Genomic DNA, 26,485 nt, shown 5'->3' with positions numbered 1-26,485 from the left:
TGAAGACTGAATTAATGATGCTGAAATACATGTTTTTAAAAATATACTACAATTTGACATTATTTTGGATCAAATAACTGCATACTTTATGTGAGCATGACAAATGCAAAAGTTTTAAACAGTAGTGTAAGTACATTTAGATTGGTCATATCACATACAGCCAATTCTTACTAACAACATGAAAAAATCCCCTGTGCCTTTCATTCACATCCCTTGTTTTTTCAAGCAGGCTACAGACAGCGCTGGTATTTCACAACAGTGTTGCCCAATCCCCCTGCACATCCATCAGCGTAATTGAATCTTCACTTTGACAACACAAATCCCGTAGATAGCACTCATTTATACTTCCACACAGAGAAAACAGTCAACACTTCAGCTGGAGACCCTTATCTGCGTTCAGCTCATTACACTCTAAACATATAATAGATGTACATTGAGACCAAATGCTGCCATCTAAAAATAACCAGGTTTCCAAAATGAGCCTTTCAGTGATCAGTTCTTGTTGTGAAGACCTTCTAATCTTCTAAAGAAAGTTTCTATAGATATATTAAAAGTCCTTATGGGAACCATCAATGCCACTAAGGAACTTTTTTTTTATTAATACATTTATTAATTTTCCTTGGGCTTAGTCCCTGATTAAGGGTTGCCACAGTGGAATGAACCGCCAACTATTCCAGCATATAAAACCCACGCGAAGCCCAGGTGAACATGCAAACTCCACACAGAAATGCCAGCTGGGACTGGAACCAGTGACCTTCTTGCTGTGAGGCAACAGTGCTTACCACTGAACCACCGTGTTGCCTAAAGGTGCAACTTTTAAAGGGTGGGTCCAGAGTGTATTTTAAAGACTTGGTTCCATTTATAAAATGCAAAGCAATGTGTGCTCACGCTTTATTTGTAAGACATCACGTTATTTCTTCATGTATCTTACTTTAAGTATATACAGCTACTCAGCTAACACTGTCACATTTTCTAGTTTCTCCAAAAGCCCGCCCTCAAGAGGCTCTGATTGGTCAGCTAACATAGTGTGCTGTGATTCACGGATCGGCTCCAGATCACCAGGAAGTGTCATGTGTCTAATAGCACGCACTTTTCCGCTGTGTAAATACTGTTAATCAGTAGTTATGTTTTCATCCAAAAATGCGAATTACCTTTATGCATAAACTGGATTATCGCATAAAAGACATACGAATAAAGCAACGTTTACTTTCCAACGAGTCAAAGAGAACAAAATCACCATTTCTTGATTATCTGGTGCCAAATATCAACAGGTAAAACGGAATTTGCTGCGATAAGGGAAGCTGCGCGGATCTTCTCTTCATTTAATAAAATACTTGGGCCTCAGAAGACAATCCTGACTCGCAGTGAACACACGGTGGCATTTGAAGGCGTGAGATGCAAATCACAGATGCTCTTGACTATTCAGGAGATAATTAATAATATAACAACACTAATAGTGAAGCGAGGCAATGCGGTGGCGCAGTAGGTAGTGCTTTTGCCTCACAGCAAGAAGGTCACTGGTTCGAGCCTCGGCTGGGTCAGTTGGCGTTTCTGTGTGGAGTTTGCATGTTCTCCCTATGTTTGCGTGGGTTTCCTCCGGGTGCTCCGGTTTCCCTCACAAGTCCAAAGACATGCGGTACAGCTGAATTGTGTAGGCTACTGTCCGTAGTGAATGAGTGTGTTTGTATGGATGGGTTGCAGCTGGAAGCTGCATAAAACATGTGCTGAATAAGTTGGCGGTTCATTCCGCTGTGGCGACCCCAGATTAATAAAGGGATTAAGCCGAAAAGAAAATGAATCAATGAATAATACTGAAACGGTTAAGGCGTTTAAAATGACCAAAACAACATTTCAAATGCTTTACAATGTGCTCAGCCTGCTGGTTTATCCGTTCACACATATTTTTATCATCACATGATCTCTTAAAACAAAATCACATGACTTTAATGTGCATTTAGGAATTTGTTCTGTAAAAGTGTTCATCCACATCTCTTCTTACTGAATAAAACGTTTATCCTACTCAGTTATGTGCATTTAAAGTTTATGCGCATCTAGGCGTTTCCATCGACAATTTTTTTTTGCATATCCAAAATGTGCATAAAAATAGGTGGATGGAAACGTAGCTTGTGTAGCCATGTCAGTGTGAGTCTGAATTAGACAGAAAATGGGGGACAGCTGAATCTCACGCCTGCTCTCTAAAATGGACCGCATTTTAGCGTTCTCTGCTATTACATTACAGCACCTCTGACCACGCCTCTTCGTTGCACGAGGTGTATGCACTTGGTGAATGTGCATAACCTGAAGCCTTTGTGATCAAACTAGCCCGGATGGACTTTTTTGTAGTCCCAAACTTTTTTCGCTGTAGCTAACTCTGTAAAAGCCAATGTCTTTCTTTGGATTGAACTTTGAGCGTATTACAATCAGAGATGTTGTTCACACAGTTACGTTACACATCAACTAAAATCTAAAATATGATATCGTAGTGGACCACCCCTTTAAATTTAAAAATGTAAACTTTTAAAAGGGATCGTTCACCCCAAAATGAAAATTGCATCATCAATTTTTGACCCCCCCCCCCCCCCCCCCCCCCCCCGTTTTCTTCCAAACCTGCTTGTGTTTCTTTCTCCTGTTGAACTCAAAAGAAGATATTATGAAGAATGTTCTCGTCTTGGCTGTTTTTCAAAATAGCTACTTTTGTGTTCAGCAGAAAAAAGAAACACTGTAAAAATCCAACACAGTTCCTTCACTGTAAAAAATCCTGGATGCCTTAAGTTTTTAAGCTGAATCAAATAAACCATATAAGTTCATTGAACTTATATTATGTTAAACTGATTTAAAACAGCTTGTGTAACTACGAAAATTAAGTTAGAACATGATTACTTAGTTTAATAAGTTACTATGAACTAAAAACATATGCAGTCATGACTAATTGATCATATCTTTTTTTACAGTGTTCATGTCGTCCCAACACAAATCGATTAAGTTAATTTAATTATTTTTTTACAAATTTAAGTGGATTAAACATGAAACAATTAAGTTGCCCCCCCCCCCAAAAAAAACAAACAAACATAAGAATTGTGTTGTTTCAACTCATTTTAAAAGAGTAGTTTAAACAAACAGCAAAAAAGTATTTTTTGAGTGCATGAAGGTTTATAACCACTTAAAGGAGAGTAAATAATGAGTAAATGTTCATTTTTGGGTGAACTATTCCTTTAATAAAGATTTTAGTGTACAAAAACAGATTTAAATTAATCCAGCGCTCTGAGAAACACTATTTGCACAATTATTTCCCCTACTAACAAGGCTATAAACAAATGCACACCCACCTACCAACCCACACCCACACACACATAATCATTATAACAGCTATTAGTCAGAAGAGGACTGAAAGTGCTGTTCGAGTAAAAGATGAGTAAGGTACAGAAGAAGTGATATTTTTTCCCTTTAACTCCTCCTCTGGAGATGGTGGGATGGTTTTTAGAGCTGACAAATGTACAAGAGTGAAGCTTCTCCAGCTCAAACTCTCCCATGCATTTCTCCAAACACCTCACCAGCAGAGAAACACACACATTCGGCTTGAGCGGACACCTTCAGGAGCCCAGTGCTTATCTTTGACATTTTGAACTCAGATATTCTGGTGTGTTTTGCAACCCAGAAAATCCGTCTAAATGCTGACAGAGCCGTGCGGCCTGATGGGATCGGATGTCAGAGACCTGAGTGCCCTGCTTCCAGCCGTCCCGACGCTTCCAGGGGGAAACTCAAACTCTCTGCCCATCGGCGGAGCTCCGCAGTGGGGCCCGATGCTGGACTTTCACCCTGCCTCTCCCTATGGATCTCTTCCCTCCCACTCCTTCGTGAAGCAGGAGCCCGGCTGGGGGCCCGCAGACCCGCACGAGGATCCTCACTGCGGTTTGGGGGCCTTCACCGTACACTTCTCTGGGCAGCTGACAGGGATGCACGGCCCATTTGCTGATCCTCCTTCCAGCCAGAGCAGAATGTTCTCCAATGGGCCTTATTTGCCAGGGTGCATGGAGAGCCCTTCACGCAACCAGGGTGAGAAAACAATCCCGTCGCCGCTCACATGAGCCACATAATCTCTCTCGTTGGGCTCAAAAAGGTTCTGAAAATTAAATAAATGGAAGGATTTGTTGATTAAGGACTAATAGTGGATTTTTTTTTCTAAAAAAGTGATTTTAAACATGCATTTGAATTAAATTAAATCTTAATACAGGTCAAAAACAAAACATTGAATCTTATTCAAAAGTGATTTTATGTGCAGCTAAGTATTAAATATTTTTTTAAATATTTGAATGTATTTTTAATGTTTCGCAGCCAAATATAAAAAAATATTTATTTTGCAAAAAATATATAAACAATTCTACTGTATTTTAATGCATATATTTTTAATGTTTTGAATCCATGTATCAATCAATTATTTATATTGCAAAAAAAATCTAATGTAATTTAATACATACATGTTTAATGTTTTGCAGCCAAATATTAAACAAAATTTATTTAACAATTTCTTTTAAATTCTAATGTATTTTAATACATATATGTTTTGCATCATTTGCAGTATTAAAAAAGATATTTTTTTGCAAAAAAATTAAATTTGAATGTATTTTTAATATTCATTTGAAATATTTTGATGCTTAAAAAAATCATTTTATTTTTGATCAGTACCTACATTTAAAATTTATGTTTAAAAAAAGGAAATATAATTTAGCATATTTTAAATAATCTTATTTTTATGAAATCAAATATATTTATATAACATTGTTTTTTCTACGCTGTAAGTAAAACATCTGTACAAAAGCATAAAGGTGATGGTAAATTTGAAAGTATGGGTAAAATTCCTGTGAAAAATACATGTCAAACTAATTATGATAATAGAGACATGTTTTACTGACGTTTCATTTAAATAATTATACATGCATTTCAATTGAATGCTTAAAATTAAAGCATCTACAAGCTTGAGTATGGGAGTCATACTTGATGATGAAAGAAAAAACGCTTTCAAAAAAATGAAAGTATACAAATCTTTGAGTTATTTATCTATATTTTTCGCTGTGCTCAGTTTTAGCTGCGGTACTAAAAAGATGAATGCTTTAATCTGTTGCGTCAGCTTTAGAAAACTTCTCACATCACCCGTTTTTTCCTCAATGCTCCCAGATTCTGTCTTGAGCACTTTTTTCAGGTTCTTCAAACTTTTAAGAAACCAGAATATTAATATTAACATGAAAAATAAAGGAAGTAGTTTGCACCAAACCAACAAATAAATAAATAAACAAAAACTGAACTAGGCGGTTCATTCCGCTGGCGACCCCAGATTAATAAAGGGACTAAGCCGAAAAGAAAATGAATGAATGAATGAAAAAACGAAACTAAATTAAATTAGCTAAATTAAACGCTTTCATAAAGTTAAGAGAAAGCAAAACGTGACCTTTGTGCATTCATATATGCCATGCAGTTACACATACTGTACATTATTTTAAATGTCTGTATTTTTAGTTTGTGTGGTTGACTTGTTTTAAACCATGTAAATCTGAGCGCTCAAATACAGAAGTCTGCCGTCGGTGTGTTAAAGCACATGTCTCTTTCATTTGTCGTTAGATTAACTTTAGGAAAAGTCACATTGATTCATGACAAAGGTAATTGGTCTCAAGTGGCTTTCCTCAGCAGATGAGTTATTGAGTCTGCTAGTGAGGGGTGTGCATTGTATAATTTACAGCATCAGTATTAGTAAGGCTTTTCTGTGTTTATGTTAGCTCATTTTTCTGATCACACTTGCATGAGTTAGAGGTTAACCCTAACTCTAATACTCAAAATGCATTTTTTAAAAGGTTTATATTTCTACTTCTACTTCCTCTTGCTGTCTGGTCAAAAGGGTGAAGTCAGAATGATTCACCCCTCTTGTAAATTTGTTTTCTAAAAATCCAAATATTTTTCAAATGATGTTCAACAGAGCAAGGAATTTTTCACAGTATTTCCTATAATATCTTTTCTTCTGGAAAACGTCTTATTTGTTTTGTTTTGGCTAGAATAAAAGCAGTTTTTAATTTTATAAAAACACTTTTAAGGTCAAAATTATTAGCCCCCTTGAGTAATATTTGTTTTCCGATTGTCCAACACAATCTCACGGCAATTCGTAACTTTTTTTTAGTGGCTAATTCGTACGAATTCGTACGATCTAATTCGTACAATTTAGTACGATTTGCTCATCCTCCAATGACGGTTAGGTTTAGGGGCGGGGTTAGGTGCCACGCCTCCTTTTTAAAATCGTACCATTTCGTACAACTGAACTCGTACGAATTCGTACAAATTAGCCACTAAACTGTCAAAACGTAAAATACTTACGTTTTCTCGTGAGATCAGGCTGGACTTTCTACAGAACAAACCACTGTTATACAATGTCTTGCCTGATTACCCTAACTTTACCCTAATTAACATAGTTTAGCTTTATGCTGAATACTAGTACTTTAAAAAAATATATAAATATAAAAAACTGAAATTGGGGAGACAAATATACAGGATGGCTAATAATTCTGACTTCAACTGTATATCAACTGAGTCTCAACCATAGTAAACAAACATTAATACACTGTATTTCTCTGTTAGGTTATGGGACGGTAGCAGTAGACGGAGTTCCCAGTTACGGTCACACACCTGCACATCACACACCTCCGTTCCCCAATAACACCTTCAAACACGAGGACCCGATGTCTCCGCAGTGCACCATGGGTAAGGACAGTACAGCATGCACTGTAATAGTTTCCCTGCTGAAAATCCAGCTTAAACCAGCCTAGGCTGGTTGGCTGGTTTTAGCTGGTCGACCAGCCTGGTTTTAGAGGGGTTTTGGCCACTTCCAGGCTGGTTTGCAGCCATTTCCAGCCTGGTCTTAGCTGGTCAGGCTGGAAAATGACCAGCTAAATCCAGCTAAAACCAGCTTGACCAGCCTAGTCAGGCTGGGAGCCCAGCCTAAACCAGCTATGTCCAGCTTAAACCAGGCTGGTCAAGCTGGTTTTAGCTGGATTTAGCTGGTCATTTTCCAGCCTGACCAGCTAAGACCAGGCTGAAACCAGGCTGTCAACCAGCTGAAACCAGCCAACCAGCCTAGGCTGGTTTAAGCTGGATTTTTCAGCAGGGTTCCCATATTTTGTGATTGATGTTTTTATTTTTCCTCATTTATTTCTGCTTTTGAATTGTATTATGGGACCGTGATCTTTCTTCCAACAACTTTTAAGTCAAGTTATTATCATTCCGCTACATGTGTGGACATCATAGACTGTAAAAGATATGGACGTAGTATCCGTGACGTCACCCATAGGTTTCTGAAGAACGCAAGTGAAGCTACTAGTAGGCGTGGCCAACTGTAGCTATTTTGTTCAAGCATCAACGCACTGACCGGGGGATACCAAACAAGGGCGCAGAGGCGGAGCTAAAGACGCCTGCTAGCATATTGCTTAGACAGGCTTTTCTTTGGGAGAAACACTTAATACTTCATAACCTGCGACTCATTTGTGTTCTGACCACATGTGCTTGGTTGTGTACTATATCAATAAAGTGTTTAGACTTTTAAAAACACTGTTGTAATACACTGAGCTACTAAGCATTGTACTTATGACGATTTTCTAAAGGAGGAAAATGCTAATTACTTCCAAATACTTCAAATATAGTGTGTGTTAGTAAATGCAAGGCTATTTCTGAAATCCAGACATAACACTGCATGACAACGTTTCAGGTGACTGTTCTAGAGCCTACAGCTAATCAATCTGTCACATTCTGGAGTGCTTTACAGGGCTAAAGAACATTATAAATGATAAATGATCTTAAATAAAACAAATACATTTATAGAGATGGTATATTAGTGTATAATTTCACTCACCTAGGAAATGGAGGCCACGTGAATGGTTTGTGAGCACAATTAAGTGCACACAGCATGCCATATCATCTGATAATTGTAGGAAATAATTCCAAAAGGCAACTGACTGTGTAAAGCTTTATAAAACAAAACAAAAATATGATGTATATATCAAGCTCAGCAGCTAATCAGCCGGAATCAGCTGAGGTGAAGTGACGGCGACCTATCTGTCACTCAAGTGGCCACGCCCTTAATTATGCAGACTTAATATAACTTAATATAAACGTAACGGATAAGTTATAAAAATTTCACCCCCCTCACACTTGTCATGAAAGGTAATATTAGCTATATGAACATAATCGTTCTTTGTACCAGGCTGTAAACACCTTTTTTTTTGCTGTAAAGTTGGCCATTCTAACAGTGGACTCAATAGAAATCTGCTCTATTATGGAGCCAGGACCAGTGGAATTTCGATGAATTGCAGTTTCAGTTACTTCCGTATTTGCTTCATGAGAGAGAGCGGGAGGTTGCCGCTTGGTGGACATTCAGAGGAACGAAATGTCATGTCTCACAGGACAACGGTGCTACATGAATTAATCTTAAATTATTACATAAACCAGAAAAGATAATCTGATTCAACTGAAAGCAATAATGTTTCTTAAGTGTGTTATTTTCGTATATTTATGTTTTTTTTATAAGTATCTGTAAAGTGTAGCTCTTTTTCGCAATGTCTGAATTTGTGCGTATTTAAGTATATAGCTTGACAAAAAAGACGTATAGATATCTGGAAATTCATCGCAAGGATCATCTTGAGGTTAAGTGTCAAGGCAGTAAATACTCTGATTTTTCCCCCATGTTGCTCTCATTTTTACCTCCCCGTCTCCTTCCTGAAACACTCAAATCACTTTATGCAACAGTCTTAAAGTTCATTAAGCATAAATTATGCCGAGCGTAAATTATCACCTCTTTTCTTTGGGCAACTTACAGAAGCAGGCAGAATGGTGGATGTGAATGTTTTTAATGGCGTCCAGGGACTGATTTAGTTTCTCCTGCCCTCAGAAACTCTCTGAATGCTTTATGGTCTTGTGCTGTTTTGATAACCGCTGTAAAGACGAGGCCACACGCTCTGTTTGTTATCCGGTGAAATGCTTTGTTTGACTCGTAAACACGAAAGCTCAGCGATGAGGCTTTTGAAACACTCTCAGACTTAAAGAGCCCTTATTATGCATTAAAAAGGTCATATTTTGGTTTTGGGGGTCTCCATCAACAGGCTGATATGCATGGAAGGTCAAAAAACACTTTCATTGTCTTATAATATGCATTTATTTTTACCTAATTATCCCAACGACTCCCATATAATTTGTTCAACGATTTATTTGTTCCCAAACCTCTCCTTTACGTGAGGTTAATCTGCGGTGATTGGTCCGATGACCCAGTCTGTTGTGATTTGAGCACATTTTGACTATGAACACAAAACGCATTTAAATCGGTAAAGGAAGAAGCACACGTTGTGCTTTCAGCATGGATTTTGGACGCAATATGTGAAATAGCCCATAGGGATTTAACCTGAGAGATACATTACAAGCACTTATCTATAACAGACACGTTATTACAAGCCACGCGGAGCGATTACAATTTACAACACACAATTAAACACACATTTTACAAACTACAAAAGGAGAAACACTTACAGCAGGGCTATTCAATTACAAATTTAGTTGGGCCAGATTGTCAAACCAAGAAGGTTAGCTGGGCCAGTCAAAGCAGCTCATATGGACAAATTTTATAACCAACACAAACAAATTTATTGAAAAACATAAGGTTTATTCGTTGTTTCTCTTTTAACTTTGGTCAGTTTGCAGAGCAAAAGGTGCATACAAAAAGAGCTGAATTAACAGAATCTGAGAGTGTACTCACACGATGTACAGTTGCCTTGAACTGGGCTGAAGCATGCTTGTCCCCCCTCCAGCCTCCCCCGACGGCTCGCACTAACGTTACATTGACGATGCGCTGTTCAGCTTAAGAAGCGCTCTCGCTCAGCACAGTCAAGATTTCCTTATACCGTTCTATCATTTTAGTGGTTTAGGATGCAGTGATACGCAGTAAAATATTTCACCGAACAGATTAGCCACTTTTGACGCTCATAAACATAAATCATAAAATCCTCATACTGCTGGAATTAGAAGGTTTGCTAAAGGTGCATCTGTGGTGCAGTGAGGGGTTTGCGTCTTTAATAATCTACTACAGTTTGCATTCATTAAACAGTAAGAATGATTAATAAATTTATATGAAACAGGCCCTTAAAAGTCACGTTTCGTCTTCATTTTCGGGCTCAGGTACGCTTTACACCCTACTAGTGTACTGCGCCTGAGCCCTAGTGAACCGTGCTCAGGCACACCGCTTCCAATCAGGCACGCTCTGCATTGTTTGCGTGTTGCAGGCTACGTAATTTACGTAAGAATTTGCGTTTTTGGCGGGACCATAGACATAATAAATACTTTATATTTATATTAATATAATATATTAAATAACAATTAATGAATAATATATATTAATTTATTATCTATGGGCGGAACCACGGGCTGGGCCACTCGGAGGTTGATTCTGGGCCGCATGTGGCCCACGGGCCACCAATTGAATAGCCCTGACTTACAGGATTTGAAGGAAGATGGTTCATGTAAACTGTCTAACAGTTACTGCCAAATTCCCATACGTTAGTATTATTTGCTGATCCTTCCTTTAATAACAAACGGCCGGCGAATCCCATGCTGCAGGATCGGTTATTATATCAATCATCAGAAAAATGTCAGCACACGGTTGGCAATACTGTGGTGTTGTTGTGACAACCCTTTATTACATACATCCGCATGTCTGGCCATCTATCAGTGATAGTAATCTTCATGTCATGATCAATCCTATGATCCCTCGCACTCTGCTAGTGTCTAAAGGGAAAGGCAAGTTCATGTTTTACCAGATCCGGCAGTTCATATTTGGTAACGTTCCCTATCGATGTTGACGCGTGAGGGCAAAAGATCCAAACAAAGGACGAATCATTAATTTTGATTTGGCCCATCGTCCCATCTGAAAAGAGAGGGAGAAGGGATGGGAAAGTGAGATGGAAAGGTGGTTTGGGCGAATACCTTTGACAGAGATTGTGATTTCGAATTATACGTAACCTTTGGTTTGTTTGTTTTATTGCTTAGCTACAAATAGCCAACTGGAAATAAATGTTTTAGTTAAATGTTGTAAATTAATCAGACTTTTAAAATGTAAATACTTCGAAATGTTTCCCAAATGATGTTTAACAGAGCAAATACATTTTCACAGTATGTCTGATAATATTTTTCTTCTTGAGAAAGTCTTATTTGTTTTATTTTGGCTAGAATAAAAGCAGTTTTTAATTTTTAAACACCATTTTAAAGTCAATATTATCAGCCCCTTTAAGCTATATATATTTTTAATAGTCTACAGAACAAACCATCATTATACAATAACTTGCCTAATTAACCTAATCTGCCTAGTTAACCTAATTAACCTAGTTAAGCCTTTAAATGTCACTTTAAGCTGTATAGAAGTGTCTTGAAAGATATCTAGTCAAATATTATTTACTGTCATCATGACAAAGATAAAATAAATCAGTTATTAGAAATGAGTTATTAAAATTATCATGTTTAGAAATGTGTTGAAGAAATCTTCTCTCTGTTAAACAGAAATTGGGGAAAAAATTAAACAGGGGGGCTAATAATTCAAGGGGGCTAATAATTCTGACTTGAACTGTATATTCGGCCTACAGCCCTCAATCAAGTTTGGTTTTTGGCTTATTATGAGAAAAAGTTTGAGCACGCCTGCCCTAAGGTTTGCTTTTGTATCTGTAAGTTACTGCGAGGTACACTTTTGTACTTTTTACGTATTAATATACCTTAAGTGACCTGTTTGGAACAAAAATATAACTTAAAAAAAAGTGCAGCCTCAGTGAATGATTTTGTACCTTTAAGTGAATGTGTGATGTGTTTGTTCTTCTGCAGGCGAGCAGCAGTTTTCCGTCCCACCGCCTGTATACGGCTGTCACAGTCCACCTGATCAGACGCTGCTTCTGAGAAACTCCTTCAACAGGTGCCTGCTTCACATTTACTGATTGTATGGACAGTGACTTACAGCTGAAGTCAGAATTATCAGCCCCTCCTGAATTATTTTTCCCCAATAGCTGTTTAAGAGAGGGAAGATTTTTTTCCAACACATTTGTAAACATAATAGCTTTAATAACTCATTTCTAATAACTGATTCATTTTTATCTTTGCCATGATGACAGTTTTCAAGATACTAGTATTCAGCTTAAAGTGACATTTAAAGGCTTAACTATAGATTAATTAGGTTAATAATAGGTTAATATTAATAATATTGACCTTAAAATGTTTTTTAAAAAATTAGCTGAAATAAAACAAATAAGACTTTCTCCAGAACACAATGTGTGTGTCATCATGTGATAAATAAGATCAATAAAAATACAATATATTGCAGCATAGAGGAAGCAGTCTTGAATTCCTTGAAGTGACAGAAATAAGCAGAACTTTTAATGCAATAAATAAAGGGACATTCCTTGATAATAAAAACTGCTTCAGAATTGTATTTGTTTTATGAACGCACATTTTTAGATTCACATCAAGCTCTAAAAATATTTTATTGGTTAAAAAAATCGAGAGTAAACTTATTAAAGTTAACAAAAAATTACAATTTAAAGCAACAAAAAAATAAAAAATTGTTAAAATGGGTTGGCACGGTGGCTCAGTGGTTGGCACTGTCACCTCACAGCAAGAAGGTCACTGGTTCGAGTCCCGGCTGGGCCAGTTGGCTATTCTGTGTGGAGTTTGCATGTTCTCCCCGTGTTGGCGTGGGTTTCCTCCAGGTCCCCCATGTAGCAGAGGCCAGCTAGTGAATTGCTGTGCAGGTAAACCTCACTCCTCTGACCTCTAAAAGGTGCTCCAGCGACAGACACTAGAGGCCATGGGCTTTAGCCTTCTTGTTAGAGCAACGACTCCCTTGCGTACTAAATTAGCTATAGTGTGTGAATGAGAGAGTGTATGGGTGTTTCCCAGTACTTGGTTGCAGCTGGAAGGGCATCCGCTGTGTAAAACATATGCTAGAAGTTGACGGTTCATTCTACTATGGCGACCCCTGTTAAATAAGCGAGAGGGGACTAAACTGAAGGAAAATGAATGAATGTAAAAGGATTCAGTTGATCCAATGCTAGATTTTTCAGCATCATCACTCGCTGTATCATCAGCCTGCATTGTCACAAAATAAACCACTCTGATTCAGTTCTATTCTTATTCAAGTAGATGTGGCTTTCGCTGAGGATAAAATATCAGTTTTAACTTTTAAAAAAATCGTTATTTGTCAGATTAATTACTTGTTTTGGCTACCGTTTATCTTTTTATTCTATCATTTTAATTTATTATAGTAATTACAATTGAGTATGCATCATTACAGCACATGCAACTACAGTAACTAATTATAACCCTAACCATATAGTAAGTACATGCGATGAATTAATATTACTCAGTCGTGAAAGGAATAGTTACAGTGTATCCGGAAAGTATTCATAGCGCTTCACTTTTTCCACATTTTTTATGTTACAGCCTTTTTCCAAAATGGATGACAATGTGAAATAATGTGAAAAAAGAGTGTTTGAAATTTATGCAAATGTATAAATAAAAAAACCCCCCTGAAAATCACATGTACAGAAGTATTAAGTAGTAAGTTAAAAAAAAAGTGCGCGCAAACTTTCGGTCGGTAGTGTATTTTTGATCTACTTATTCCCTTGTGATGCGCTCTCAGTCTTTTCTGTGGTGTTCATCAACATTTCACATACGCTGTTGATAGAGCTGAACTTATCTTGAACTTGGATCATTCTGGCACGTTCATAAATGTAACGCATGTATATCACTGATGTGTGTGTATGCTGTGGCACTGCAGTCTGCACAGCTCAGATAAATCCTCTGTAAAGTCTTTCTGTCTGCACAAAGGTTAAGAACCGCACAGCAGCTCTCCGCAGGCCAAGATACACTCACAGTGATCTACTGCACGTTTCCTCCAAATTCCTCGTCTCTTCTCCGCCTGGCCTTCTCCAGAGACAGTCGTGCATTCTGAAGATCAACATTATTATGAGCACAGGAGAGCTTTTGATCAGATTCTGCCATTATTTACTTGCGTCACTGGATCCAAAAGAAGCAATGGGCTATATGCACAGCTCGTGTTATTCAGGCAACAATGAACTTCCGGTGAAGGTTTATAAGGTTTCATAAGGTTCCTTTTACAGCATCAATGTTGTTATTCATTCATTCATTCATTTTCTTTTCGGCTTAGTCCCTTTATTAATCCGGTGTCGCCACAGCGGAATGAACCGCCAACTTATCCAGCACATGTTTTACGCAGCGGATGCCCTTCCAGCTGAAACCATCTCTGGGAAACATTCACACACACTCATTCAAACTCATACACTATGGTCAATTTAGCCTACCCAATTCACCTGTACTGCATGTCTTTGGACTGTGGGGGAAACCGGAGCACCCGGAGGAAACCCACGCAAACGCAAGGAGAACATGCAAACTCCGCACAGAAACACCAACTGACCCAGCCGAGGCTCAAACCAGCGACCTTCTTGCTGTGAGGCGACAGCACTACCTATTGCGCCACTGCATTGCCCGTATCGATGTTGTAATTAAAATGTAATCAGTTAAATAGACTTAAGCATTCATTTAATTGTTATAACGTATTTAAAGACATGGCGCTGGACAGTGAAATTTAATGCAGTGCTTCTTGTTTGGTCTGAGACCCACTTTATATCATATCTCAGTCAGGCAGTGGAGATCACTGATCCTGGTGACCGTGCTGACTTCAATATTCTGATAAACATTTCTTTTCATGTCCCGTTGAAATATAACAGCATGCATATCTGGAACAACATGAGAGCGGGGGTATTAATTTTGGGGGTAAAATAAAATCAAAGTGTACAAGAAGAATAAGATAAACGAGAAATGCAACTCATCACCGGTGACATTGGAATCAGTGCGCATTCTTTAAATCCCACTCTCACGCTGTTTAAAGAAAAACCAGATCACAAGCCCCAAAACAAGGCATCCAGTTTTGATAAGACCTGAACGTTCTTCCCCCTCCTCACTAAAAACAACTTTTGGAAAGCGTCAGATGAAAATAAAAAACTAATTGAGTTGCATCGGCCTGGTACTGTTGCACTGTGTTCCAGTGACCTCACAAACCTCTGTTTCTGGCAATAAAGTGAGATTAGATGGGAACCGAAAGGGAAATTCCACCTTATTTTTCATAAGTGTTTGGCTTAGAAACGGTCTCTTGCATTTCAAAACACTGGTATGAGCTGTAATGGAAGTCATTTATTAGGAATGTAGCAACCCGTCATAAACCAATAATGAAACATTATCGTTTTAAAACATTTCTATTTTATTTTTTATTTTATTTTAAAATTTTAAATTATTGTTATATTATATTATATTATATCATATTATATTATATTATATCAGAAAATAAAGAAATAATATTTTTAAATTATTGTTATATTATATTATATTATATTATATTATATTATATTATATTATATTATATTATATTATATTATATTATATTATATTATATCAGAAAATAAAGAAATAATATTTTTTAATTATTGATTTTTTTATTTTTATTTTACTTAATAATTTTTTTAATTATTGTATTAAATACTATTAAATAATATAATATTATATTATATTATATTATATTATATTATATTACATTATATTATATTATATTATATTATATTACATTACATTACATTACATTACATTACATTATATTATATTATATTATATTACATTACATTACATTACATTACATTACATTACATTATATTATATTATATTCAATTACATTACATTACATTACATTATATTATATTATATTATATTATATTATATTATATTATATTATATTAAATTACATTACATTACATTACATTACATTATATTATATTATATTATATTATATTATATTAAATTACATTACATTACATTATATTATATTATATTAAATTATATTATATTATATTATATTATATTATATTACATTACATTACATTATATTATATTATATTATATTATATTATATTATATTATATTATATTATATTATATTACATTACATTACATTATATTATATTATATTATAATTACGTTATTTATTTATTTCATTATTTTATTTCAGGTAATAAAGAAAGAACTATTTTTTTAATCATTGATTTTGTAAAGTGATGTGGGGATGCTGAAAAGGGAGGTGAGGATCCAAATGCAGGTTTATTAAACAGAATGGTCAGGCAGGCAACGGTCAACACAGGGAAAAACAGATGTATACAGGAAATCCAGAGTCGCTGTCATAAACTGACGGATGGTCAAAAGGCAGGCAGCAGGCAACGTAAACAAACAAAACAAATCGAGGGTCAGAAACAAGGCAGGGCAAGGAAAACGTGTTGTAAAGTTCACAGTGACAGGATAACAAGACTCAGCACAGATGTGTGTGTGTGTGTGCGCTGTACTTAAAGTCCTTGTAATCAGTCTTTGACAATCAGGAACCGGTGTGAGTGTGCGGTGCATGACTGGAACTTGTAGTCCATATACCAGCGAATTTGTAGTCCTTTGCGATCTGCATGTTTACCAGCGATCTGCAGCCGCTCGATCGCTGGTGATCATAACAGATCTATTTTATTTTACTTTAATTTAATTTTCTAAAAGATATTTATCTAATATTTATATTAAATGTTTTAAATTATATATTATTTTTCAGAAAATAAAATGAATATTTTTTTTCATTAATATATTATATTTTATTTTATTATATATTATATTTTATTATATTATATATTTTATTTTATTAGAATTATTTAGTTTATTTATTTTAATATTTTATTTTATTTATTTCATCTTATTTTATTTATTTATAGATAATAACGATTTTTTTTATTATTGATTAATTTTATTTTATTAAGTTTATTTTCTAAAAATATTTATCTAATATTTATACTAAATATTTTAAATGATATATTATTTATCAGAAAATATAAAACATAATATTTTTTATTATTGTTTTATATTATATTATATTACATTACATTACATTACATTACATTACATTACATTACATTATATTATATTACTGTAATAAACTGAATTAATAATTAATAAAGAGGAATTAATAAACTGTAACAAGGTCAAAATGACCATAAACAAATATCTGACCTTCAAAATCAGTTCAAAACTGCATATGAGTCAGGACTATTTCCCCAAATCCTTCCCACGAAATCAACATGACATCATCACACATATTACATGACTATGCCAGGCACTCGACGCGCCAGTGAGGACTACGTGAGATTTGTCTCTTTACAACATGTGGTGCAACACATTTGTGTGTGTGTGTGTGTGTGTGTGTGTGTGTGTGTGTGTGTGTGTGTGTGTGTGTGTGTTAGCAGTTTCCACTGTGCCAAACAAATCTCTGATTTTGCTGCTTCGTTAGAAAACATGGTTATGAGTCAGTGATGAATAGTTGGAGACGTGACCAAACCACACTGCTGACGATCTGCATTTATACCCAAAAATAACACGAGATGAAAAATATTGACATTATTAAATGTGCTTTCCTCATGTTTTTTATTTTTTTATTCTGTGTTTGGCCTCTGTGTGTTGTTTGAGAAACAGAAGTAAAAGTTAGTTCTCATGTCTTATTTTGCTCCTGTATTCTGCCAGTGATAATCTGTACCAAATGAAGTCTCAGCTGGAGTGTGTGGCCTGGAATCCTGTTAGCTCACTGACGCCTAGCATCAAGAGGTACACTTGCTCTCATATCTACACCTCAGCTCTACACTTTATTTCCCCTCCTTTGATGTTTTGTTTCCTTTCTTTCCTTTGCCTTGCCTTCCCTTCCTTTCCTATCCTTTCCTTTCTGTTTTATTTCCATTTCATTTCCTTTTTTCTTTTCTTTTTCTTTCCCTTTCCTCATGACCATTTCTCTTTCCTTTCCTTTCCTTTCCTTTCCTTTCCTTTCCTTTCCTTTCCTTTCCTTTCCTTTCCTTTCCTTTCCTTTCCTTTCCTTTCTTCCCTTACCTTCACTTTCCTTTCCTTCCTTTCCTTTCCTTTCCTTTCCTTTTCTTCCCTTACCTTCACTTTCCTTTCCTTTCCTTTCCTTTTCCTTTCCTTTCCTTTCCTTTCCTTTCCTTTTCTTCCCTTACCTTCACTTTCCTTTCCTTTCCTTTCCTTTCCTTTCCTTTCCTTTCCTTTCCTTTCCTTTCCTTTCCTTCCCTTACCTTCACTTTCATTTCCTTTCCTTTCCTTTATTTTCCTTTTCTTTCCTTTCCTTTCCTTTCCTTTCCTTTCCTTTCCTTTCCTTTCCTTTCCTTTCCTTCCCTTACCTTCACTTTCATTTCCTTTCCTTTCCTTTCCTTTCCTTTCCTTTCCTTCCCTTACCTTCACTTTCATTTCCTTCCCTTACCTTCACTTTCCTTTCCTTTCCTTTCCTTTCCTTCCTTTCCTTTCCTTTCCTTTCCTTTCCTTTCCTTTCCTTTCCTTTCCTTTCCTTTCCTTCCCTTACCTTCACTTTCATTTCCTTTCCTTTATTTTCCTTTCTTTCCTTCTCTTTCCTCATGACCATTTCCGTTTCATTTTCCTCTTCTTCATGACTATTTCCTTTTCTTTTCTTTTCCTTTTTCTTCCCTTCTTTTTCCTCATGACCATTTCCGTTTCCTTTCCCTCTTCTTCATGTCTATTTCCTTTTCTTTTCTTTTCTTTTCTTTTCTTTCCCTTTTTCTTCCCTTCTTTTTCCTCATGACCATTTCCATTTCCTTTCCCTCTTCTTCATGACTCTTTCCTTTTCTTTTCTTTTCTTTCCTTTCCTTTCCTTTTCTTTTCTTTTCTTTTCTTTCCTTTCCCTTTTTCTTCCCTTCTTTTTCTTCATGACCATTTCCGTTTCCTTTCCCTCTTCTTCATGTCTATTTCCTTTTCTTTTCTTTTCTTTTCTTTTCTTTTCTTTCCCTTTTTCTTCCCTTCTTTTTCCTCATGACCATTTCCATTTCCTTTCCCTCTTCTTCATGACTCTTTCCTTTTCTTTTCTTTCCTTTCCTTTTCTTTTCTTTTCTTTCCTTTCCCTTTTTCTTCCCTTCTTTTTCTTCATGACCATTTCCGTTTCCTTTCCCTCTTCTTCATGACTATTTCCTTTTCTTTTCTTTTCTTTTCTTTTCTTTCCCTTTTTCTTCCCTTCTTTTTCCTCATGACCATTTCCATTTCCTTTCCCTCTTCTTCATGACTCTTTCCTTTTCTTTTCTTTTCTTTTCTTTTCTTTCCTTTCCTTTTCTTTTCTTTTCTTTTCTTTCCTTTCCCTTTTTCTTCCCTTCTTTTTCTTCATGACCATTTCCGTTTCCTTTCCCTCTTCTTCATGACTATTTCCTTTCCTCTCTTTTCTTCATGACTATTTCCCGTTCGTTTTCCTTTTTTCCCTTTACTTTTAATTTCCTTTCCTTCTCCTTTCCATGTCTTTCCCCCCATTTCCTTTCCATTTTCTGTTCCTTGGCTTTCCTGTTTTTACAACTATTTCCCTCCCTCTATTTTCTTCACTATTTCTATTTCCTTTCCCTTTATTTCCTTTCCTGTGTTCCTGTGTTTTTTTCCTTTCCTCCCTTTTCTCCATGACTATTTCCTGTTCATTTTCCTTTAATTTCCTTTTTTATTTTCCCTTTCCCTTTCTTTAATTTCCTTTTCATTTCCGTTTCTGTCCCTTTTCATTTCCTTTTCCCTTTCCTCTGCCTTTTCTCTTCTTCCTGCTTTGACACAGTCCAGCATGGAGTGCTACAGAAATACAGCGGACATGTTTTTAAGGAAGCTCTGTGTGTCTTATCCTCACTGTGCTATGAAACAGAAGCCCAGCCTGGAGCAGGAGCATGAATTATGCAGTTGTGACAGCAGACGGGATACAAAACCGTCTCGTTCAGTCAAGCAGTCCAGCACAGATAGAGTGTCTGAAGGGGCACTGATGGGGTCTGTGTTTTTCTGTAGCACAGAGAGAGATACAGACTGCCTAAAGCCCCTCAGCGCTGACTTTTTCCTACTGATTGAGTGTCTGTGTGCTCGTCCATGTAGGCAGATGAACTGGTGACTGCGATGCTGAACAGAATATTTATGTCAACTGTCCAGATAAAAAATTCAGTGTCCACCTTGCTCACCCCCACCCCCCCATCGCCATGACAACAGGGTGTTTATCTAGTGTACGGATGAATGGATGGGCTGTGGGAGGACTGGACCAGCAATGGCTGATTGTGTGTAGTCTGAAATGTGAAGTGAGCCGGACAAAGAGAAAGCTCTTCATCCGTTACTGCCCACACTACAAATCTCCCTCCAAACCAACAGTCCTCCTTTGCTATCATTTATGACCGTTCAAGCAGCTTTACATGATTATTTTTGGCTCAACAACATCCTTTTGTTAAGGGGAGGAAGCATTGGTTCATAGAGGTAGAAGGATATAGGGTCATGCTATAGTTTAAAAACAATTCACACCATTTACTACTGGCTTATTACCTAAGATGAACTGTTTATAAGCATTTATTAAGGATGATCTTATTTTACATCCCTAATCACACCCAATACCGACTATATTACTGACTACACTGTAAAAAATGACTGTAAATGAGCAGTTTTGGTATTTTGTGATACATGTTTTTATTTTTTAGCATTTATTCAGGCTTTTGAATTGCATTATGGGAATTTGATCTTTCGTCTGACAACTTTTAACCTTAAAAAGTTGGAAAAAGTTACTTGTATTAACATTTTTAATAGTTAAAAGTGATATATTGTCTGGGTTGGTGTTGTATAGTACGCTGCAAAAACCTTGTAATAAGCTGCCAGTACATTATCTGTCATTTTACAGACTTATTTCTCTATATATTAATTCTTAGACACTTTTTTAAACTACTACAGCAGGTGTGTCAAATCCAAACTTGGTAAGGGCCGCACTGAGTGTTGTGAATAAAGTCAGGGGCCGCATGCACATTTTTAAGCAATTGTTTATTGGAGAAAATAAAAGTGTATTAACAACTGTAACATCTCTTACACTTCATTAAACCACATTAATAAAAATAGCAATGTTTTACATTTAATTTTAATTTGGACCACATCTGTGTTACAGCAGCTTTTATCTCCATCAAAACATGTAATAAGGTCTCTAACCAATATAAGCATAAAACAGTACAGTAGCTAGCATAGAACAGTAGTCTACTTTAAAAACAATTTCATATTCAGAAAAACTGATCATTAAACAAAAAGCCAACAACTGATATACCACATTGTAACATGCAACAGATGGCTTCTGATATTGTATTATTAAACTAATTTTTTTTAGCTTTAAAAAGGCATCATGAAATGATCCAAGCCAACTGTCGATGCCTACAACTGAACTTGTGGATTTCAGAGGAACAAAATTAAAGCAATATATTTATTAGTGGGCTATTATAGACAAATGGTAGCCTATATATAAAAAATAAATGGCAAGAAATTTTATTATTTCGATTATTTTGAGGACACTTGTAATATATGTATCAATATTTGAATAAATATTCAGTTTCCCACCTAAGTTGAAATTGTCAATATTCTCTGTCCATTTTGCGTTTTTTTTTACCATTGTGCTAGTCCCAGAAATATTTCACCTTGTTTACATTGAGCGTAATGTTATGCTAACCTCTAAATTAGAGAGCAGGGTGAGGCGCAACAGCACCACCTGCGTCTCAATATTGTAATGGTCCCATATGGAATAAAATCGCTGTCATAAATATTTCGTGCGTAAATAAAATTCACGCATCCGTAATTATAAAATCGTAAAGGAAAACGGAATGTACTCGTAATTTTACGAGGCTACAATTTCAAAACCTGCGATTAGAACAGACACAGATATGACATTTTCTTTGTCTGTTTGTATACGACTGATAAATTTACGATGGGTGTACACACATGAATTACAGTTTCTCCACGGACACGAAGTCCTGATTACGAGTACGAATCAAACAGCGACACTTCATTGTCAAAATTACGTCACCGATGTCACAGGAATTAATAAACAAGCGAGAGTCATCGATCACAACTGTGCACCTGCTGGGCACTCGAGCTCCACACACACTGGCTCGGGCAAGATTTCTGTTATTCCCTCTTTGAGAAATGTCCGTCATGAGCTGTAATAAAGGTTGAGACTCAATAAGGTCCTATTTCGCTGTGTTTCTTGGACATTTTACAGAATCAAAATTAAGAACGGGCAGAGGATAGAGAGCTAGCATAATGTAAGTTAACATTACAGGCAGTGAGCGCAGAGTCTCTCAGTGAATCACTGAACGGTGTTTAACTATAACATGACATCTGTTGATTAAGTCACCTATCATGACGTAATTTTGACAGTGAAGTGTCGCTGTTTGATTCGTACTCGTAATCAGGACTTCGTGTCCGTGGAGAAACTGTAATTCGTGTGTGTACACCCATCGTAAATTTATCAGTCGTATACAAACAGACAAAGAAAATGTCGTATCTGTGTCTGTTCTAATCGCAGGTTTTGAAATTGTACCCTCGTAAAATTACGAGTACGCTCCGTTTTCCTTTACGATTTTATAATTACGGATGCGTGAATTTTATTTACGCACGAAATATTTATGACAGCGATTTTATTCCATAGTCCCAGACCTAATATTTAAAGCGAGCGCGGGCCACTTGAACTTCATTACCAAAACTTGTTGTCGGGCCTGATTACATGTTTTGACGGGCCGCATTTGGCCCGCGGGCCTTGTAATCGACACATGTGTACTACAGTTTTTCTCAGTGGCTTTGGTGCATTTCTCACAACACTATTTACATTTGCACAACAGTTAATGCATTTCTCAAAACAATTAGTACAAACTACAAAACCTAGTTGATAACCTGCAAAAGCGTGTCACTTGCTCAAAATGGAGAGCTCATTCCTCAAAAGCAAGTATTCAGTGTTAGTGCCATCAAGATATAAAGTCCAGACTCCATTGTTTATGAATAAGATAGTCAAACGGCTTTGTCTTGTTTTCATCATGACACTTTACTCTGTACATTTTTTACAATGCAGTAAAGTCAGATTTTGGTGACGCTTCCTGAAAATGCTCAAGACAGCACTATATACTGTTTGCACAGCCATTTGAAAACTACAGTGAAGTTAGACAACACTGCATTTAGTGAGGTATCTGAGTACAAGACACTGAAGATGTGTGTTTCACATTTTCACTGTGTTTGCTCTTTGCAGATCTAATTTATTCACTGCATTGTGCAAAAGAATAAACACACCCTTATTTACAACAAACATAAACCTCCTTTGGGTAGAGCTGTGCACAACTGTGAACAATATTGCAGTACATATTGGAACTAAACCTACAACACACACAGGTCTGTAAATCATTCATCAAATTGTTCAATTTAGAAAACATTTTCAGGGAAAAAAGATTTAAATTTGTTTATCAAATTAGCTTGACAGATTTTGATATCTAGTTCAATATTTCTGTATGTAATGACTCAAGTAATGAACTGAGGACTATTAGTTTTATATGGACTGACTATTCAGCATTCACAAGTTGAGTTAATTTTGACTGACATGACATAAGCAAATGATAACGTTATAAACAGCAGAGAGTTGTATAAAAGGAGTTGATGCATGTCCAAAAGCATTTGCAATTTGTTGGAAGGAATGAGAAACTGCTACTATGATGAGCACAACTGATTAATTGTTTTGAGAAATGCATTAACTGTTGTGCAAATGTAAACAGTGCTGTGAGAAATGCACCAAAGCCACTGAGAAAAACTGTAAAATGTGAATAAAAGCCACTTTGTTAAACTGTAGAGTTGAATTTTCAACATTAAAAGTCGACACAGCAGAAAGCAACATCCCATAATGCAATTCGTAACCGTAAATAAACGGAAAACACAAAATACAGAACCGGTGTATTAATAAGCAGCTAATTAGTAGTTTATTGAGCTAAAAGTCTTAGTTAACTGTTTATAACTAGCGTGAATTAGATATTAAAATAAGATGTGACTGAATATAATGTTTGGGGTTGTGTTTTTGAGGTCAGTTTCTCTGCTGTGTGTAACGCGTCTCTGTCTTTACTCACAGCTCCAGTTATGACAGTGAGGCGTCTCCAGGAGCCGCTCCTCTGGTTTACAGCTGCAGCACACAGTATCACATACACACGCATGGGGTGTTCAGAGGACTACAGGTGCGTGACTGAAAATACACACTCAAGCGAAACACTCACTCATACACACAAACGTTTTACATGTACACAGACAAATGTGATTCTCACTATAACTCATTTGTATTAAAATCATATATGCATACAGTATTATATGTTTGTATGAACAATATTATAGGTATATATTATATGAACTCACAGTTATATAGGGGAAAACGCCTATATCTACAAATACATGCAAATACATACATAGATACACCTTACTAGTACCTGGTTGGACCCGCTTTTGCCTTCAGAACTGCCTTAATCCTTCGTGGCATAGATACAACAAGGTGCTGGAAATATTCCTCAGAGATTTTGCTCCATATTGACATGATAGCATCACGCAGTTGCTGCAGATTTGTCGGCTGCACATCCATGATGCGAATCTCCCGTTCCACCACATCCCAAAGGTGCTCTATTGCAGTGTTTCCCAACCCTGTTCCTGAAGGCACACCAACAGTCCACATTTTCAACCTCTCCCTAATCAAACACACCTGAATCAACTTATCATAACATCAGAAGAGACTCCAACACCTGAAGTTAATGGGTCAGAAAAGGGAGACATCCAAAATATGTACTGTTGGTGTGCCTCCAGGAACAGAGTTGGGAAACTCTGCTCTATTGGATTGACATCTGGTGACTGAGGAGGCCATTTGAGTACAGTGAACTCATTGTCATGTTCAAGAAACCAGTCTGAATCCAATTTGAATCAAACCTAAATCAACATATGACCTCTAAGCACATCTTATGCTCAACATGATTTATGTTTTATTGATGATTTATTTTGTAAAGAACACAGTACATACAGTACTATTTTAAAGTCGTAGTATTTTACAGTACATCATTTTTTGTATTTTGCTGCTCAAGAAGGAATTTTGTTGAATTTGTTTTTTGATAAGCAGAAATTTTAAAAGAAACAAAAATATTATTGAAATAAATAAATAAATAATGTCATATGTTATGTTTATTACATAATTGCTGAATGAATAAAAAAAACATACATATTAACAATTGTACATGTAAGAATTTATTAATAATTATAATATTAATAATGTAGGTTTTCCTCAATTTTACATATATTGCTCATAGTCACTCTGTTAACTAATGATAACGAATGTAACCTTATTGCAAACTAAACATTCCTGCACATCAGATGTCTGACTATCTTCTGACACACACTCATTCTTGTGAACTTCAGCTCAAGGTCACAAACACACTTCCACTTGTATAGTTCTGCCAGTTCAGATAATGAGTCCAAGGCTTGAAGAACGAACACACAACTAACACCTTCAGCAGGACGATTAGTCAGAAGAACACTGAACAGGGCAATATATATATATATATACAGTTTAAGTCAGAATTATTAGCTCCCCTTTAATGTTTTTTTTTCTTTTTTAAATATTTCCCAAATGATGTTTAACAGAGCGAGGAAATTTTCACAGTATGTCTGATAATATTTTTTCTTCTGGAGAAAGTCTTTTTTGTTTTATTTTGGCTAGAATAAAAGCAGTTTTTAATTTTTTAAAAGCCATTTTAAGGTCAAAATTATTTGCCCCTTTTAGCTAGAATTTTTTTCATTAGTCTACAAAAGCCATCGTTATACAATAACTTGCCTAATTACCCTAACCTGCCTAGTTAACCTAATTAACCTAGTTAAGCCTTTAAATGTCACTGTAAGCTGTATAGAAGTGTCTTGCACATAGTTTGCACACCAACATGATGTAACTCAGGAAACTAAGGGCTCTATCATACACCTGGCGCAATAAGGCACAAGACGTGTTTGGCACGATCTTTTCAGACCAGCGCAACAGTAGTTTTCACATTTTGTGTCATGTTGTTAAAATAGCAAATCCATTTGTGCCACTTTGTGGATTCATTGGTGTTCAGGTCTAAAAAAGAGGCATGTTAAGGCTATTTTGAGTAACTGAAATAGACTGTGCCATTGACCAGTCCAGCGTGGAGCACGTTAGTTATGCATCTACGCAGGTCCAAACACTTACACATTACACTTACACACCATTTCCTTATTCCACAGAAGTAAAGGAGTAAAGAGAAAAGGAAAGAGAAAGTAAAGAGGCCGAATGGAGGAGGCTCATTCTTTATCCTCACGCTGCAGATGCTCTGTTTACCTGTTCAGTATTTCCACTTACAAAGTCCGCCATGTAAATAACAAATGCACCATGGTGCAACACAACTGACTGTTAAAGGGAATAGGAGATGAGACTCTGATTGGTTTAATGCACATTATGCTCAAAACACACTCATAACTCATTAAGAGAATAAGCACAACCC

General features: G+C 36.2%; 1 protein-coding gene across 4 annotated transcripts in view; it reads left to right on the top strand.

Moving 5' to 3' along the window:
* Nucleotides 1-26,485, top strand: part of wt1b (WT1 transcription factor b) — a 77,835-nt gene that overhangs the window by 42,802 nt on the left and 8,548 nt on the right. For 2 of the 4 annotated variants that reach the window (XM_056478644.1, XM_056478642.1), the window contains exons 2-5: nt 6,619-6,741; nt 11,887-11,974; nt 17,667-17,747; nt 24,073-24,175. In XM_056478644.1, the coding sequence (XP_056334619.1) occupies nt 6,619-6,741; nt 11,887-11,974; nt 17,667-17,747; nt 24,073-24,175 (395 nt within the window). Of the gene's footprint in view, nt 1-3,426; nt 4,054-6,618; nt 6,742-11,886; nt 11,975-17,666; nt 17,748-24,072; nt 24,176-26,485 lie in introns of those variants that run through there. The other 2 variants (XM_056478645.1, XM_056478643.1) reach the window with 2 other exon arrangements.

This window comes from Danio aesculapii, chromosome 18 (assembly GCF_903798145.1).
Source record: "Danio aesculapii chromosome 18, fDanAes4.1, whole genome shotgun sequence".
NCBI lineage: Eukaryota > Metazoa > Chordata > Actinopteri > Cypriniformes > Danionidae > Danio > Danio aesculapii.
This window is presented reverse-complemented; position numbering and strand designations above follow the sequence as displayed.